At 46.4% G+C, this 14,652-nt stretch overlaps 3 protein-coding genes across 13 annotated transcripts in view; 2 read left to right on the top strand and 1 right to left on the bottom strand.

The window, feature by feature from the left end:
- The window catches only part of LTBP2 (latent transforming growth factor beta binding protein 2), a 100,837-nt gene extending 97,867 nt beyond the window's left edge, over nucleotides 1–2,970 (top strand). For all 6 annotated transcript variants that reach the window (XR_011532946.1, XM_070593917.1, XM_070593916.1 and 3 more), the window contains one exon: nucleotides 61–2,970. Coding sequence is in view for 5 of the 6 variants with exons in the window: in XM_070593917.1 (XP_070450018.1) it covers nucleotides 61–206 (146 nt within the window). In the remaining variant the exon portion in view is untranslated. The remainder of the gene's footprint in view (nucleotides 1–60) is intronic.
- ISCA2 (iron-sulfur cluster assembly 2) lies at nucleotides 1,389–6,113 on the bottom strand. 5 transcript variants are annotated; one of them, XM_070593919.1, is made up of 5 exons: nucleotides 5,997–6,093; nucleotides 5,693–5,798; nucleotides 5,457–5,572; nucleotides 4,884–5,029; nucleotides 1,389–3,921 (listed from the first exon to the last, which is right to left on the bottom strand). In XM_070593919.1, the coding sequence occupies exons 1-5, from the start codon at nucleotides 6,065–6,067 to the stop codon at nucleotides 3,911–3,913; spliced, it is 450 nt and encodes a 149-aa protein (XP_070450020.1). In that variant the 5' UTR covers nucleotides 6,068–6,093; the 3' UTR covers nucleotides 1,389–3,910. The 5 variants fall into 5 exon arrangements, with proteins under 5 accessions (XP_070450020.1, XP_070450021.1, XP_008514656.1 ...); XM_070593920.1 differs by having other exon boundaries at nucleotides 5,693–5,795; nucleotides 5,997–6,088; XM_008516434.2 differs by lacking the exon at nucleotides 1,389–3,921 and having other exon boundaries at nucleotides 3,939–5,029; nucleotides 5,997–6,113.
- A 111-nt stretch (nucleotides 6,114–6,224) lies between these two features.
- On the top strand, nucleotides 6,225–14,317 carry NPC2 (NPC intracellular cholesterol transporter 2). Of its 2 annotated transcripts, none has more exons than XM_070593923.1 (5): nucleotides 6,225–6,619; nucleotides 9,780–9,887; nucleotides 12,032–12,204; nucleotides 13,579–13,679; nucleotides 14,056–14,317. In XM_070593923.1, exons 1-4 carry the CDS (start codon nucleotides 6,538–6,540, stop codon nucleotides 13,663–13,665), a joined length of 450 nt encoding a protein of 149 aa, XP_070450024.1. In that variant the 5' UTR covers nucleotides 6,225–6,537; the 3' UTR covers nucleotides 13,666–13,679; nucleotides 14,056–14,317. The 2 variants fall into 2 exon arrangements, with proteins under 2 accessions (XP_070450024.1, XP_070450025.1); XM_070593924.1 differs by having other exon boundaries at nucleotides 6,325–6,619; nucleotides 13,579–13,695.
- Nucleotides 14,318–14,652: the final 335 nt, after the last annotated feature.

Below are 14,652 nucleotides of genomic sequence, written 5' to 3'. Positions count from 1 at the left end.
AGGTAGCAGGCAAGAGGCACTTATGTTCCTACAGCTCTCTCCTCCTTCCCTTCCTCTTAGATGTGAATGAGTGTGATGACTTGAACGGGCCTGCTGCGCTCTGTGTCCATGGTCACTGTGAGAACACGGAGGGCTCCTACCGCTGCCACTGCTCCCCAGGTTATGTGGCTGAGGCAGGCCCCCCACACTGCATCGCCAAGGAGTAGCAGTGAGGGATCACTGTGGGCAGCTACCTGGAAATGGCCCTAGCCACAGGCGGGGCCCTTGAGGAAGCTTTCCTAGCTGGGAAGTCACCATGAAGACATCAGGCAGGCCCCTGCAGCCAGCTCCTGGCCAGCCTTGCCTGCTATTCATCTTCCAGCTTAGCCTCTGGCTGTGAGCTTCTGTCATTGCCACCACGCTGCCATGCCCTTGCTTGGCTCAAACACCACCAAATGCTTTAATGCTTCAGCCACTGGCCATGAGGCCCAGTCTGCCATCTCTCCTGGCCTTGCCATGGGATGCTTACCAAAGGATGGCCCTCATCCACCCCCTCAAGCTATGCAAACATGCAAGGTCCTCCAGCCTCACATTGCAGACACCCTTTTCCAGCCATGATCCACGTGTCATCCTGATGATTCCACAACTGGGTTAGAGGCTACATCTGCCCTTGGATGGTCCTTCAGAATCTATGGAGTGAAAAAGGATTGGAGGAAGTTTGGGCAGTGACTCCAATGCCACCTCCCAAGAACCATCACCGCCACTCAGCCATTCTGGTCTGAGCCAGATTTTGCCCATCCTGTAGCCAGTTCTGTGGCCCCAGGGAGAGGCAGAAGATCCCCTCATCTCAGAGAAGCAAGACTGCTACTAGCTTGCTGAGTGTAAGAGACACAAATGAAGGGGGGCAAGGAGCCTGAGAAAGCAGCAAGAGGGCAATATGAAAAATACGGGGAGTTGATAAGAAAGGGGAGCCAGGGTTTTATGCAAGTCTGAAGAAAATATTCAGTAGCTTCAGGTAAATAACCATTCAAAATCCACTCAGCGATAGCTCCTGTGCACCACAGCATGGGCTGCCACAAGGCAAGGCGCCCATCTCCGAAGACCTGTGTTAAACACATACTGCTTCTTACAGGAAACAAATCTCTCCTGGGCTCTCCTTTTGTGGACACCAGTTTGATGTGCTAAAAATAAAGAGGTCTATTTTCTAGCTTGTGAAATACAGTGTAGTCTTGTTTAGGGGAAGCCAGATTGCCCACGTTGTTTCTTCTCTCTACTCAGAAGCCTCTGCCTTCTCCCCCTTCATAAAAAGGATGGCTGGCATCCCTCTGAGTTTACAAGTAGAGACCCTCTCCAACCTGGGCTAGCTGGGAGTTTAGAACCACGGTGGAATAAAGAAATGTACATCTGGGTTCTTCTGTTTTTGTTTTTATTTCATCTTAAACCAAATTTCTTACCATGTTGCCTAAGTCTAAATATTAGAGATGAGGCCGTGCCCACCCCCTTGCCAGCTCTGCCAATAGCCTATGATTGGGTCCAAATGGGAAAAGGTTCTTTACTCTGCTGAGAGAAGGGAAGCTCTGACTTTGCATTTCTCTGAGGAATGGCAATGTAAATGAACACGGCTCTGTGCCAGAAGACATGCAGATGAATGCTATTTTCTTAACTTAATCAGTCCTGTTCTACTGCTGCTCTGATTGTCAGCCGTCACATCATAACTTATTGAATGCTTGCTACGTGCCAGGCACCATGTTGAGTGCTGTACACAAATTTCATTTAATCATCCAACAATCCTACTTACTATGTTTATTCCTAATTTACAGATGAAGAAATTGACAAAGCTTAAATAATTTGCTCTAGGTCACTATACAAGTTGAGGTGTTTTCAGCAGACAAAAATATATACTTCTTGAACACAGGAAAATATTCTGACTTCATTCATAATAAAAAGAAATGCAAGTTAAAACCACACTGAGACACTTTTAAAAAATTGTCAGATTGGCAAAGATCAAAAAGTTTGTTAAGGCTCCTAGTTGGCAAGCTTCTGGAGAAAGGCACTCATACATAGGCTGACAGGAGTATAAATTGATACAACTTCTGAAGAGGATAATATAACAATGTCTTTCAAAATCACAAAAGCACTTACTCTTTGAATCAGTAATTCCACTTCTAGGAATTTAACCTTCAGATATATTCTCACTAAGTGTGAAATGACATATGTATGAGGTTATTTATTATAGTGTTATCTGTAATAGCAAAAGATTAGAAACAATTAATTGCTATGGAGCCCTAAAAAGAAGGAAAAAAACAGCGGCTCTAAATGCCTTGATAAGATAGCCAAAACAGATTGAGGTACAAAGGAAGGCTGTATAACAAAGTGCAACATATGCTGCTATTTGTCTCAAGAAAGGAGAATTGGATATCCGCTAACCTCATCCTTGCCACTCCACCTTACACCCTTATTGCAGAGAACTTACCATTCCTCCATATACCCTGCTGGCACTGCCCCTCCTCCCAACCCTCGCCTTCCTGCCCACCCTTCCAGAAACATTTCATGTATATACACATAGTTCCTTGTATTAAAAACACAAATAGCATATGATCCATGCTGTTCTGCACTTTGCTTTTTTCACTTAATACATACTGGCACATCGAGAGCTGTCTCATTCTATTTTATAACTGTATACCATTCCATCCAATGGATAAATCATAACTTATTTAATCAGTCCCCCTGTTAATGGACATTTCCGTGGTTTCCTATCTTTTGCTATTATAAATAACGCTATAATGAATATTCTTGTGCATATGTTATTTCACATTATATCTACGGGATTATGCCTGTGGGGTAAATTCTTAAACAATGGTGGTTTGTGGGGAAGGTGACAGGGTGGATGGGTAGAGGATTGGGAGACTTTTCACTGTATCCCCTTTTGTGTCTCTGTGTTTTGTACCATATGTATTACCTATTCAAAAAAATAAAATATTTTTAAATACAGCTGCTGGCCATAGACTACTTAAATGTTCCCTCTCTTTATATATTTGACTATATTTTACAATGAAAGCCAGACAATAATTATTTTAAAACTTCTAAAGCAAACTTCCCTTAAGCAGCCCTGGGGCACTTCTGTGGAGAAATGGCAAACAGGGATTTTAAAAGAGCAATCATAAACATCAATGCCAGATACCCAGGAAAGCAGAGGAGGTGCCTGCCTTTGAGACGAACATGCAAAACCATAATAATGTTGCAGCGGACAGTGTCAGGCCCTGCTTATTGCGTGACATCAGCTCAGGTCCAGAGTTCAAGTGAGGGCTACACCATAACGACCAGTGCTGCCCACTTCTCTGTATAGGATGCTCCTGCCAAATGTCAACCTGCACTCGGGTGCTTTGTAACAAAAGACCAAAATAGAACTCAACTCTCAGAAGAAAGCTAGAGAAGGAAGACTATCTTCTTGGACAACCACTTTAGTAGTCCTTCCTAATCTCTTACTTATGAACCTGTTTTCTCCTAATCCCTTGTAATCAGTCAACACGCCCACACAGAGAAACTCAGGGTGGGTGGGCCACAGATAGTTTATATGTCACTAGTCACCATCAATCACAAAGCTGAAGAGTGTGATTCCACAAGATCTGGCCTTGACCAACAACATACAGCAGATTCAGGGCTCCCTTGCCTTTGGTTCTTGCATGCTCATGTTTTGCTAAAGCAGAGGTGGGGCATGCTGCCCCAGGTACTCACTAGCTTGCACATGTTAGATAAAACCAATTCTGCAGCAAACAGGGCCTTGATAACCTCCCCTCGAAAGTAATGGAGAGGCAAAAAAATCTCCCAATTGATACTGGAAGAGTGTAGTTTTCCTAAATGAATTTGCAGTGAGCAAAATTTGTGAAAACATCTGCTGGCTTTTATGGCCTGCCAGGAAGAAGGCATCTGGTCAGAAAGGGTCTGCAAAAGATCAGAAACCCGTTTTACTATTCTGTTTATTCCAAGCAAACCACCCACTGTTCCCTGGATGCTATCATTTCCCTATGTCCTGCAGTCTTAAAATTTCTACATCAGCTCCCTCCAACAGAGACTTCTTTTTACCATTTCAGGTTTCCCCACGAAGTAAGGTGATTTTTCTCAAATCCACCCTTTCTAAACACAAAATTCCAATTCTATTAACAGTAGGTACTTACATATACGCATTCGAAGGGACTCTGCAATGTTATGGTTTATTGAGCAACTAAAGCTATTATGCTTGTGCTCAGTATGAGTTTTAAAATCACCAAATCAATATATAACCCACAAAAATATTCATGAAGAATAGGTTCTAACAGTTAAAATGTAGCAAAATCTCTTTTTAAGGAGGGTAAAAGGACTTAGTCTGCATAGAAAATAAGGATAAGTCAACTAGCACATTCAGGAAGAGTAAGGTGAAGAAGAGAACATTTCATTGGCCTTTCTCATCCTCTCTGGCCTACTAGCCAGTGTTTAAGTTACCCAATCTGTGATCCTGATGCAAAACAGAAGTACATAATGACTTTCTCTAAAATGAAGCTTTTATCCATAGCTTTACACATATGTACAACCAGCTCTGAAGGTCAGAGAAGTAATTCCAAATTTTGGAACCTTGGAGGCTTGACAGAATATACTGGGTTTCAACCAATTATTAAATCTTAGGTAACAGCATCTAGAGGCTTGGCCTTAGACTTGTGTAGGAGAAATTAAGAGTAAAAGCTTCATATTCTGAAAACAACAGTGGTAAAACACTCCTGGATTGAGGGACATAACCTTGAGAGAGGAACATGATTGGAAGAAAACCTCTAGAATTGTACTAATCCCAGTTTCCTCAAACTGGTACAAACGGTAGCAGGCTCTGGGTCCCTAGTCATCGCATCAAAGTTTGACAGAGAAGGATGACCCACAGGAGCAGCCTTGCTGCGCTTGAGGATTGTTCAACACTTGAAATGAGCTTCGGATCAGTTCTTGGCTGAAGTCCACCTGGGCCCCCTTCACGAAGGCCAAGCTATCAGAGTCCACCACCACTCTTGCCCCACCCTGTTCAAATACCCTGAAACGACAGGAGGAAGGCATTAATGAATATCACAGACGCCAAAAATATGACATCCTCTGAGCCCAGAGATGCACATTCTCTGTTTTCTGAAATACAGAGGAAGCATCTCTTATTACCGCTAACAGGTGCTGATTTTCTTTTATGCAAAAGAGTCAACCGAATGAATACTGGGAAATCTCGACATTTAGGTCTGGAATCTAGTCCAGCCTGGCTCTCCACCAACTACCCTACGGACTTAGACAGGCCAAATTTCCTCCTATAACTTAGTTATTTTGAATCACGACAACAAATCTTCACAGTACCCCACTGTGGAAGAAGATGTGGTAAGCATCCTTAGCAGACCTTTTAAATCTGGAATAAAAGTGCACCTTACACTGGAGACACTTCCCACACATTTTCTGACGACCCACCCCTTCCTTCTTGCCTGTCGTCGGGGTTGATAACTGTATCCAGTGAAAATTTGTATTGGAATCCGGAACATCCACCTCCCTCCACCTCCAGCCTGAGGAATTCTGACCCTTCGGTGATTTCCAGAAGCCTCTGAAATGCAGGAAAGGGGATCAAGAATGCTGGGAAAGGGGAGGAAGAAGGGTGGGCCGGGGGAGGCCCCGCACTCCCGGCCCTCTCCAGGGCACCGCCCCCCCGCGTCCGACCTCCTACCTGGACGCAGCTCTCGGTGAGGTGGATCTGCCCTTCGTCCGCCTCGGGGCTGGAGGACGACGCTTCCCGAAGCGCCTGAGGTCCGCGGGAGGCCGCGAGGAGCCTGCTGAGCAAGGGACGAGAATGAGCCCGGGAGCAGAGGGTTGCCTGGCGACCTCCAGCCGGACAGCCTTGCCTGACCTGACGACCTCCACCTGGACAGCCTCACACCAAAGCCCCACCTCCCCCGCCGGCCTTAGTTTCCCCTTACTCCTCGCGGCGCAGAACCTAACACCCCTCCCAGAAGCCTTTCTAGGCTTGGTACCTGCCCCTTGGCCAGGGGGCGACCGCTCTCAGCGCCGCGGCCGTTAGCGATAACCGCCAGGTGGCCGCCATTTTCCTCCCCAAGCCCCGCCCCTCGCGTCGCCCCAATCCCCTTCTCCACCAGGGCCCCGGGAGGCGGGACCCACGGAGACCCCGCCTTCGAGCGCGCCTATTGGGTGGCGCTGGAGGAGAAGAGATTTGATTGGCTAGAAGTGCCCCCCATTGCGGCAGCAGGGACGCACCAACGAAGCCCAGGCGGAGCGCTGGCGACAGGGGCGGGGCGGGGCGGAGTTGGATCCCAGCCCAGCGGGTAGCCGAGCGGAGAAGATGGGCGGGGATAGTGGGCGTCTGGGCCGGGCCGAGCCGAGCTCGGCTCCCTGGAGCCGGGGGAGGGGAGGGGCGGGGCGCGGGCGGGCCTCGGCCTTGGTCGCTGCTGCCGGGTCGGCTGACCGGGCTCCTCCCCGAGCCCGCCCCAGCTAGTCTATCTTGTGACCGCGGCGGCCGCGGCTTCCTTCCTCGCGTTTGGAGCCTGCTCAGCTGCGATGCGTTCCTTGGCCGCCGCGTTCCTGCTCCTGGCGCTGGGCGCCTCCGCCCTGGCCAACCCGGTGCATTTCAAGGACTGCGGTGAGTCTCGGGCCAGCCCAAGTTCCCGCGCCCTCGGCGGCAGCCCCCGCCGGCACCGCGCGCTGAGACACGCGGGCTGGGTCGGGCGGATCCCGCGGGGGGCCGGGTTCAGCTTCGGACCCGTGGTGGAGTGGGCTGGAGTGGGCTAGGGTGGGGGACTCGGTGAAACCCGACCCCTCACAACTTTGTCTTTCCTTGGAATGCGTGTTTGGGGTCCGTGGACTGTCCTCGAGGTGGGGCTTTTGCTGAAGTTTCCTGAAGTTTGTAAGGCAGACAGCCGAGGGTCCTTGTGCAGCGCTGGGGGTGAGCGGTGGGAAGCAGAACTTCTTTTTGTTTCTGCCTTCTATCTTGGGTGACTTTTCACTCCCCACTCCGTTTGCGTTTCCTTTTCATTTCCCATTGCTGACAAGTCAAAACTAAATTCCCCTTTTCATGATTTATTCCGTTAGCGCTTTCTTTGGGCTATGGAATTTTGTGGTTCTTAGTTTTTCCTGCCTACAAAACTCGTGTTCCTAGTCACAGTTTGTGACACATAACCCACTCTTGTCGCTGTGATTAGAATCTTTGTTGGGAAATACAAGGGGTGGGGGGAAGGGTAGAAACTGTGAATTCCATTAGTCAAGTCTATAGAATTAATTGTTCGAGCAGAACTTTTCTAAGGTGGAGAGGTGTAATGATAAATGAAAGGGGCGTGAAACTGAGTTTATAAAATTTGTGAGCTGGAAGGAAACTTGGAGCATATAGTCAATCATGGAATTCCAGAGATATTAGGTAACTTACCCAAAGTCATACAGCAGAATAGGAACCAGAATAAGTTTGCTCTTTTATATCCAGTGCCCAGGTAATAGTAACTGCTCAATAAATATTTGTTGGAAAAAGTAAATGAGGGAATAAATGCTCTCTCTGCTATGTCATCAAAATTCATCTTGAGGCAAAAGCAAAGTTGGGGGCTATGGGACAGGACTGGTTCAGGAATAAAGACTCTTGGCCTGTTAATATGTAACGAATGCTGTTCCACTGAACCAGGAGACTGGCACTTGAAAGGAGCTATCATCACCTCAAATTACTACCTTTTTCTCCATTGAACTTAGTGGCCAACACTTGGATGAACACACTGTGTTAATCTTAATGACTCATTCAATCCTCACAGTCCATTTTACAGATGAGGAAGCAGGCACAGAGTAACTTGCCCAAGTTTTCACAGCTAGCAAACGGTAGGAAGCTAGTGGGTGTTGGTGAGCCACTTTGGGTTTCAACTGTAACATTAACATTTAAAAAAAAAAACAACTAAGGAAACTAAATCCAGACACTGTTCTACTCATTTGGAAAAAAGGCGGTATACACTTTATGGCAAGAACTTCTTAAGGGAAGGTTTCAGTTACAGATTGTCACTTCACTTTTGAATTGGGCAATACAAGGTAAAAGCCTGGGACCCACATCAAAAGGCTTTTGAGTTCCACTTATGCCTCCTTTCCCCTGGAGTGGCATTTCCTCAAGTGAGAAATGGGGCAAGCAAACTAGTTTTGTAATTTTTCAAGTTAGAACTGAGGGGTTTGTTCCATCGACGTTGAAAGTCCAAGAACCTCTTGTCAGCAAAAAACTGGATGAAGGAGCTACAAGTACTACCGTTTACTGAGTTCCTGCTCAGTCATGTGACCCAGCCTTGCAAGAAGCAGGCAGAGGCTGGACGTTGAAAGCTTTAGCATAAGCACTAATTTCCAACAGGTTGTTGATTGAAGTCCCAGATGTCCACAGAAGATAGGACGGAGTAGAAGAGAGTGCTTAGAGAAGAGGTTCTTGCGCGTATAGTTTGAGGACTTTGCTATGGTGGAGAAGCAAGCCGGGGGATAAGGGACTGCAGGGTATTATTTACAGACCTAGCTGGAGCAGCGTTTGTCAATATAATGAAACTGTTCCACCCAGGAGCAGGCCCGGGCTGAGAAAGCAACGTGCCTCTACGTGAGCTTCTCAGTGCATTTCCTGCCGGACTGAGCTGCCTGCTGACTGCGAAGCAGATAATGCGCTCTCACCCTGCAGTTTGCTGTCTTCGTGCATTCGACTTTTGAGACAGAAAGAGTCCATTGTATCCGCTGGATCCATAATTTCTACCCACAGAGTATATTTGGAGTGAGAGGCCCACCTTTTGTGTCAAAAGGGAACTTGCTAACCCACCCAAGGGCAGCTATTCTAGATTAAATTCATGGACTGAATCCCAACGTGATGATAATAGTGAACACTTACATAGCATTAGTCTGTTCCAAACACTTATCTAAGAGCTCTGTGTGTGTTAGCTCACCTACCCTCTGAAGGAGGTACTCTCATTAGCCCCAGAGAGGTGAAGTATCTTGCCTTGAGGTTACACAGTAAGTAACAGAGTCAGTGAGATTTCAAGCCCGGGCATCAGGTCCCAGCGTCTCCCTTGCAGCAATGTTGGCCAAATGGCAGAGCTTAGCTTCCCCTGTTAAAGGCAGTGTCAGCAGGCGGTTTGCTTGCATCCTCTCCCATTCACCTGTCCGCTTTCAGGGGCCTGGATGAGGTAATGGGATTTTAAAAGATTTGTACTTAACTTTTTTTTGGTCAAGCATCTCTTTTGTGAACAAACGGCACTTTTATCCTTGTTTAGACTGAATTTTTTTTAAAAAAGACACACACCCTGCCTTAAAGACACTTATTTTGAAGAACACAGGTTTCCAAAGCACACTGTACATCTGTATATCGCAGATGCATGCTTAAAATTGTTCTCATCAGTAGGAGTATGCGAAGTGTGGAGACCACTGATTTGGAGAGACACCAGGGCAGAAGTGAAAGATGGAGGGGGAGAGCAGTTTGGGAGCAGCCAGTCTCAAGATTCCAAATGGCAACAGTAGCACAGAGACTTGAGCAGTATATGTGCTGCTTTAAAATCCTGGAAGGAGGGACGGGGATGGTTTTCCTGGGCATTGCCCTCCCAGGATGTAGAACAGGGAGGGTTGGCTATGTATGTGTACTTAATAATTTCCTTAATTTCCCTTCACCTATCAAACATGAACAGTGTCCTGGAGACACAGCTAGAGGAGAATGAGCTCACCCTCATTGGGAGAGCAGAGCACCTTCCCATTAGGTAGGAGGCAGCCGAGGTGGTTTATTTTCCCTCCTGTTCCAATTCCTTTTTCTTTTGTAGGTTCTCAGGTCGGAGTTGTAAAGGAAGTGAATGTGAACCCATGCAGCACCCAGCCCTGCCAGTTGCACAAAGGACAGTCTTACAGTGTCAATGTCACCTTCACCAGTAGTGAGTAAATGTGGCTTTACCTTCAAATTCATCTTAAAGCATAACATCAGTCCCAAGTATTGGCATGAGCATGGGAATGCGGAGGAGGGAATTGCAGTCAGGAAATCTGTGACCTCCCTTCCACCTTGTGCAAAGCTAGGATTCGCTACGCCCTTAGACACCTTTCTCATGCTGGGTGCACATATGTCTATTCCCCTGAGTCCATAGCTGCCAGACTCCCTTTAAGCAAACAGGGAGATTTCCATGTGTTCACAGGCTAGAGAAGACAAGTTGATTTCCCTCTGTCCTATTTTGGTCCATTTTACACAGCAGGCTTTTATGGGAATGTCAACTCTGTTTCGCTACGGACTGCAGGGTGTTAGTACAGACCCCAATTCTATAGACTTTGGAACTCCTCTAAAATGTTATTTAATTTGCTTTCCAGCTATTAAGTCTGTGTTTTGCCTGAAAATACAGGAGCAATTAATACTTAGTTTCTGTAAGCTCTAGGGAACCCATTGGGGACCCATGAAACACTCAAGAAATCTGAGCTATCTTCCTCAACTTGAAGAAATATTATTGGAACTTCTTGCTTTCTCATACTACGTTCATCACCTTCAGATTCCCCAGGATCTAGACAAATGCAAAGTCTTTATTTCTAGAAAGGGCATCTACCTTGAATCTTTCCCTCATTTTCTATCCCATGGAACTAGATTAGGCAATCCAATAAGAAATCTCAGGGCTGGCCCGGTGGTGCAGTGGTTAAGTTCACGTGTTCCGCTTCGGTGGCCTGGGGTTCGCCAGTTCGGATCCCAGGTGCAGACATGGCACCGCTTGGCAAGCCATACTGTGGCAGGCGTCCCACATATAAAGTAGAGGAAGATAGGCACGGATATTAGCTCAGGGCCAGTCTTCCTCAACAAAAAGAGGAAGATTGGCAGCAGATGTTAGCTTAGGGCTAATCTTTCTCAAAAAAAAATTAATCAATTAAAAAAAAAAGAAATCTCAGAGTTTCTGTCATCTCTTTTTCTTAAGCCTAAAGACAGCTCTAAGTACTAGAGTTGTTTTTCTCCTGGATGATACCCTGACTCCCCTATTGTTCCAAACAAAAAAGCACCTTCTAAGCAAAAATAACCCCCAACCCAGACAGAAACACTTGGATTTGTTTTTGTTTTTTTTTTTTTGGAAGATTAGCCCTGAGCTAACATCTGTCACCAATCCTCCTCTTTTTGCTGAGGAAGCCTGGCCCTTAGCTAACATCCGTGCCTATCTTCCTCTACTTTTTTTTTATATGTGGGACGCCTGCCACAGCACGGCTTGACAAGTGGTACAGAGGTCCGCACCCGGGATCCGAACCAGCAAACCCTGGGCTGCTGGAGTGGAATGTGCGAACTTAACCGCTGCGCCACCTGGCCGGCACCTAGCCAGAAAGAAACAGTCAATACTCTGAATCTCCAGAATAAGCTAACAGCTTGTGACTCTGGTTGCCTTCATTTTATTATATTTATTCTTTCTGCCCATCTTGTGAGATGGAGAGTGGAGGTTAGCGGGGACTGTAGCTCTGTCTAATCTTACCCAGTTTCTAAAGGGTTACCTCTTTCACTACTGTTACAGCCCATGGCATTTCTGTGGAGATGCCTTATTCCCTCTTTTCACATAGCCTTGCATTTTATTCTTGATTGCTAATAGAATACTTTGGGCGGGTTATTTGAGAATTCAGAGGCCAGTCTCCTAAAACTCTTTAAGATGTACAATACACTTTGACAGAGCTGATGTAAATAGTAAACAGAAAGTTTACTGCCAAAGATGAGTTGCCTTGTTGGATAAGGTTATTTATCCAGGTGTCTCTGATTCTCTTGAGAAACTGTGAAAGGCAATGAAGAGCAAGGTGGTGTGAAGAGCGAAGAAGAAACCCCCACTGATTACTTCTTATTTGCATAATTCAGTAATTTTTCAAGTTTTGGAGTGAATGCTTGCTCTGTAACATTCACAGAGGTGCTAAGCATAACTACAAACAGACACAGACCCTAGGAATTAAAGGGTAGAGACTTTATGATCTGCTGTCATAGCAGTGCTGTTGCTTAAGAATATATCTGAATTTTGTGTTTAAGAGTTGGGAAATAGGCTGTTTCCTTTACTCTCTGACTCTCTGTTTTTTCTCGCAGATACTCAGTCTCAAAGTAGCAAAGCTGTGGTGCATGGCATCGTGTTGGGTGTCCCCGTTCCTTTTCCCATCCCTGAGCCTGATGGTTGTAAGAGTGGAATCAGCTGCCCCATCCAAAAAGACAAGTCCTATAACTACGTGAATAAACTGCCAGTAAAGAGTGAATACCCCTCTGTAAGTGACATTATCAAGGACACTGGAGGCCTTGTGACTAGATTAGAAATCTGGGGGCTGGCCTGGTGGCATAGTGGTTGCATTCGCATGCTCCACTTCAGCGGCCCAGGGTTCGCCAGTTCGCATCCTGGGTGCAGACCGACACACTGCTCATCAAGCCATGCTGTGGCGGCATCCCACATAGAAAAACTAGAAGGACTTACAACTAGGGTATACAACTACATACTGGGGCATTGGGGAGAAAAAAAGAAGAAAAGAGGAAGCTCGGCAACAGATGTTAGCTCAGGGCCAATCTTCCTTGGGAAAAAAAGGGAAATCTGAGGAGAGGGAGCAGGAGGAAAAGATTGGAGTAGGAGTCCTTCATCTCTGTGATGAAGCAGCAAAAGCCTAAGGGAAAGGAGATAAGTTTGAGTGTGGGAATCATGAGGTAGGGCAGATGTTTTCCATTGTGCCCCTTTGTTCTTGTCTGTAGCCTAATGGTTAGCCTGTTTCTAATGGTGCCATTTTTATATACAGTATGCTACTGGATTCTCACGAATCTCTTTGTAGAGGTGATGTCATCCCTATTTTACAGATGAAGAAATTTGAGCCTTCATGTCATGCAATATGAACAGAGTCCACGCCACTAAGAACTACTACAGCCTAGATTTAGAGCCGGGTCTTGTGACTCCAAAACTTGTGCAATGTTAAAAGATTTTAGCAAGAGTTCAAGATTTCAAGTTGTCATAGCGTTGTCATCAGAAAATCCTGGTTTCTCCAATAATCTCTTGATAAGAGAGCGGTAGTTTGTTAGCTCCACAGCTGGGAGGTAGCTTTTTCCATTCTTTCTCCCCTCCACACCCCTCCTCCTTCACCTCTCACTGACCCTGCTATACCTACTTCTTTTTCTACAAACACTTGTGAGATAGAGCCTGCTGGAATGGGCCTATATTAAAGATATGAATCTTGGGGGCCAGCCCTGTGGCCGAGTGGTTAAAATTCCATGTGCTCGGCTTCAGCAGCCCGGTTTCGCGGGTTCAGATCCTGGGTGCGGACCTACTCCACGCCTGAGCCATGCCATGGCACCACCCACATACAAAACAGAGGAAGACTGGCACGGATGTTAACTCGGGGCCAATCTTCCTCACCAAAAAACCCAAAAATACAAAAAGATATGAATCTTGATAAGAATGGGGTAAGTAAAGGGATTACTTTTTTCCATGAAGAAAAAGCTGCATTCTTGAAAGGAAATCAAATAGAACCCAGGAGCAGTCTGGCCGTTTATTTTCTAGAAATACCAAGTAATTAAAGAACATTCTAAAGAGACTTTAATGTTGGGCGTCTGTGCTTAAAGGATGTCAAGAGTTTTTCCCTATTGTTTTTCTCTTTCTCCAGATAAAACTGGTGGTGAAGTGGGAACTTCAGGATGACAAAGGCCAAAGTCTCTTCTGCTGGGAAATCCCAGTGCAGATTGAAGGCTAGAGCTGTTTGCTGCAGTATGTCCCTCTGGGGGTGAGAGAGCACGGGTGGAGGGACGCGAGGAGGAATCAGGTCCAAACTAAGTCAGTGCCATAAGATGAAAGGAATTTCTAGATACTGTTTTATGCCTCTCAAACTCCAAAAGCATCTATGACCCTGTCTCCTGAGAGCTCAGAACTGTCGCCCTTGTGATACCTTTGCAAAAGGGTTGAAGGAAAGGAGAGAGTGAGACTGTAGGGCTTGTTTTCATTGTCTTCAGTGTTTTTTGCTGTTGGAATAAGAAGGGTCCAGCCAGACAGGACCCAAATGAGGCTGCTTAGGGATAGTGGATAACTTGCCCGAGGGTTATTGGCCCTTGCGGCAGAGAACAGATCCCAAACCGTGTCCTTCTAGCTGGGATGTTGCACCTGTAAGTCCGTCATCTCCACGTGCCTCCTTGAGTTCAGTGCATCTGGCCAACGGTCCTGCTGACTGGACAGCACCTCCAGCTCCCTGCTTCAGCCGTGGTGACGCCCTCCGGAGGTATCCAGCGTTTCAGTCGAGGGGCGGTGTTCTGTGGCAGAAACTCAACTCTGGCTGCCTGGTTCGCTGTGGTTATCTCATGTCTCCTTTTCTGTCTTAGATGGTTTTCATTAAACTCAGCACTTGATTAGCAGATGTTTGATTTTTTTTTTTTTTAACAACGTTAACTTGTCGTCTCTTTATGCACCTAGAAATGTCCCTTCGAATAAATAAACACTTGGCAGTGTTGTCTTCTGCGTGTAGGCTGTGGTCACCTGCTTCTTGCAGACAGAGTGCTCTCTCAGACCCGTGGAAGGCCGACCCCAGTCCTATGGGCCCGGAGTGCAGTAGAGACGTGGCTCTTTCAGAAACTGCCTTTTCTCGTCTTTCTGCCCAGTTAGACATTACCTATCTATTTTACATAAAAGGACCTTCTTGTTTCCCTTTATTTTGCACAATTTTATGCCCCCAAGAGTGCTTGAAAGAAGC

The sequence above is a fragment of the Equus przewalskii genome, chromosome 25, assembly GCF_037783145.1.
Source record: "Equus przewalskii isolate Varuska chromosome 25, EquPr2, whole genome shotgun sequence".
Classification (NCBI taxonomy): Eukaryota; Metazoa; Chordata; class Mammalia; order Perissodactyla; family Equidae; genus Equus; species Equus przewalskii.
The sequence above is the reverse complement of the archived record's forward strand: the minus strand, read 5'-3'. Positions and strand labels throughout refer to the sequence as shown.

What these genes read in the sequence shown, in the direction of transcription:
- NPC2 (XM_070593923.1), top strand. Translation starts at nt 6,538, where the DNA reads ATGCGTTCCTTGGCCGCCGCGTTCCTGCTCCTGGCGCTGGGCGCCTCC. An exon ending in GGTGCATTTCAAGGACTGCG is followed by an intron (nt 6,620 to 9,779) that starts GTGAGTCTCGGG and finishes TTTCTTTTGTAG; the next exon opens with GTTCTCAGGTCGGAGTTGTA. An exon ending in TAAAGAGTGAATACCCCTCT is followed by an intron (nt 12,205 to 13,578) that starts GTAAGTGACATT and finishes CTCTTTCTCCAG; the next exon opens with ATAAAACTGGTGGTGAAGTG.
- ISCA2 (XM_008516434.2), bottom strand. Translation starts at nt 6,067, where the DNA reads ATGGCGGCCACCTGGCGGTTATCGCTAACGGCCGCGGCGCTGAGAGCG. An exon ending in TCACCGAGAGCTGCGTCCAG is followed by an intron (nt 5,573 to 5,692) that starts GTAGGAGGTCGG and finishes CCTGCATTTCAG; the next exon opens with AGGCTTCTGGAAATCACCGA. An exon ending in GTTATCAACCCCGACGACAG is followed by an intron (nt 5,030 to 5,456) that starts GCAAGAAGGAAG and finishes CTGTCGTTTCAG; the next exon opens with GGTATTTGAACAGGGTGGGG.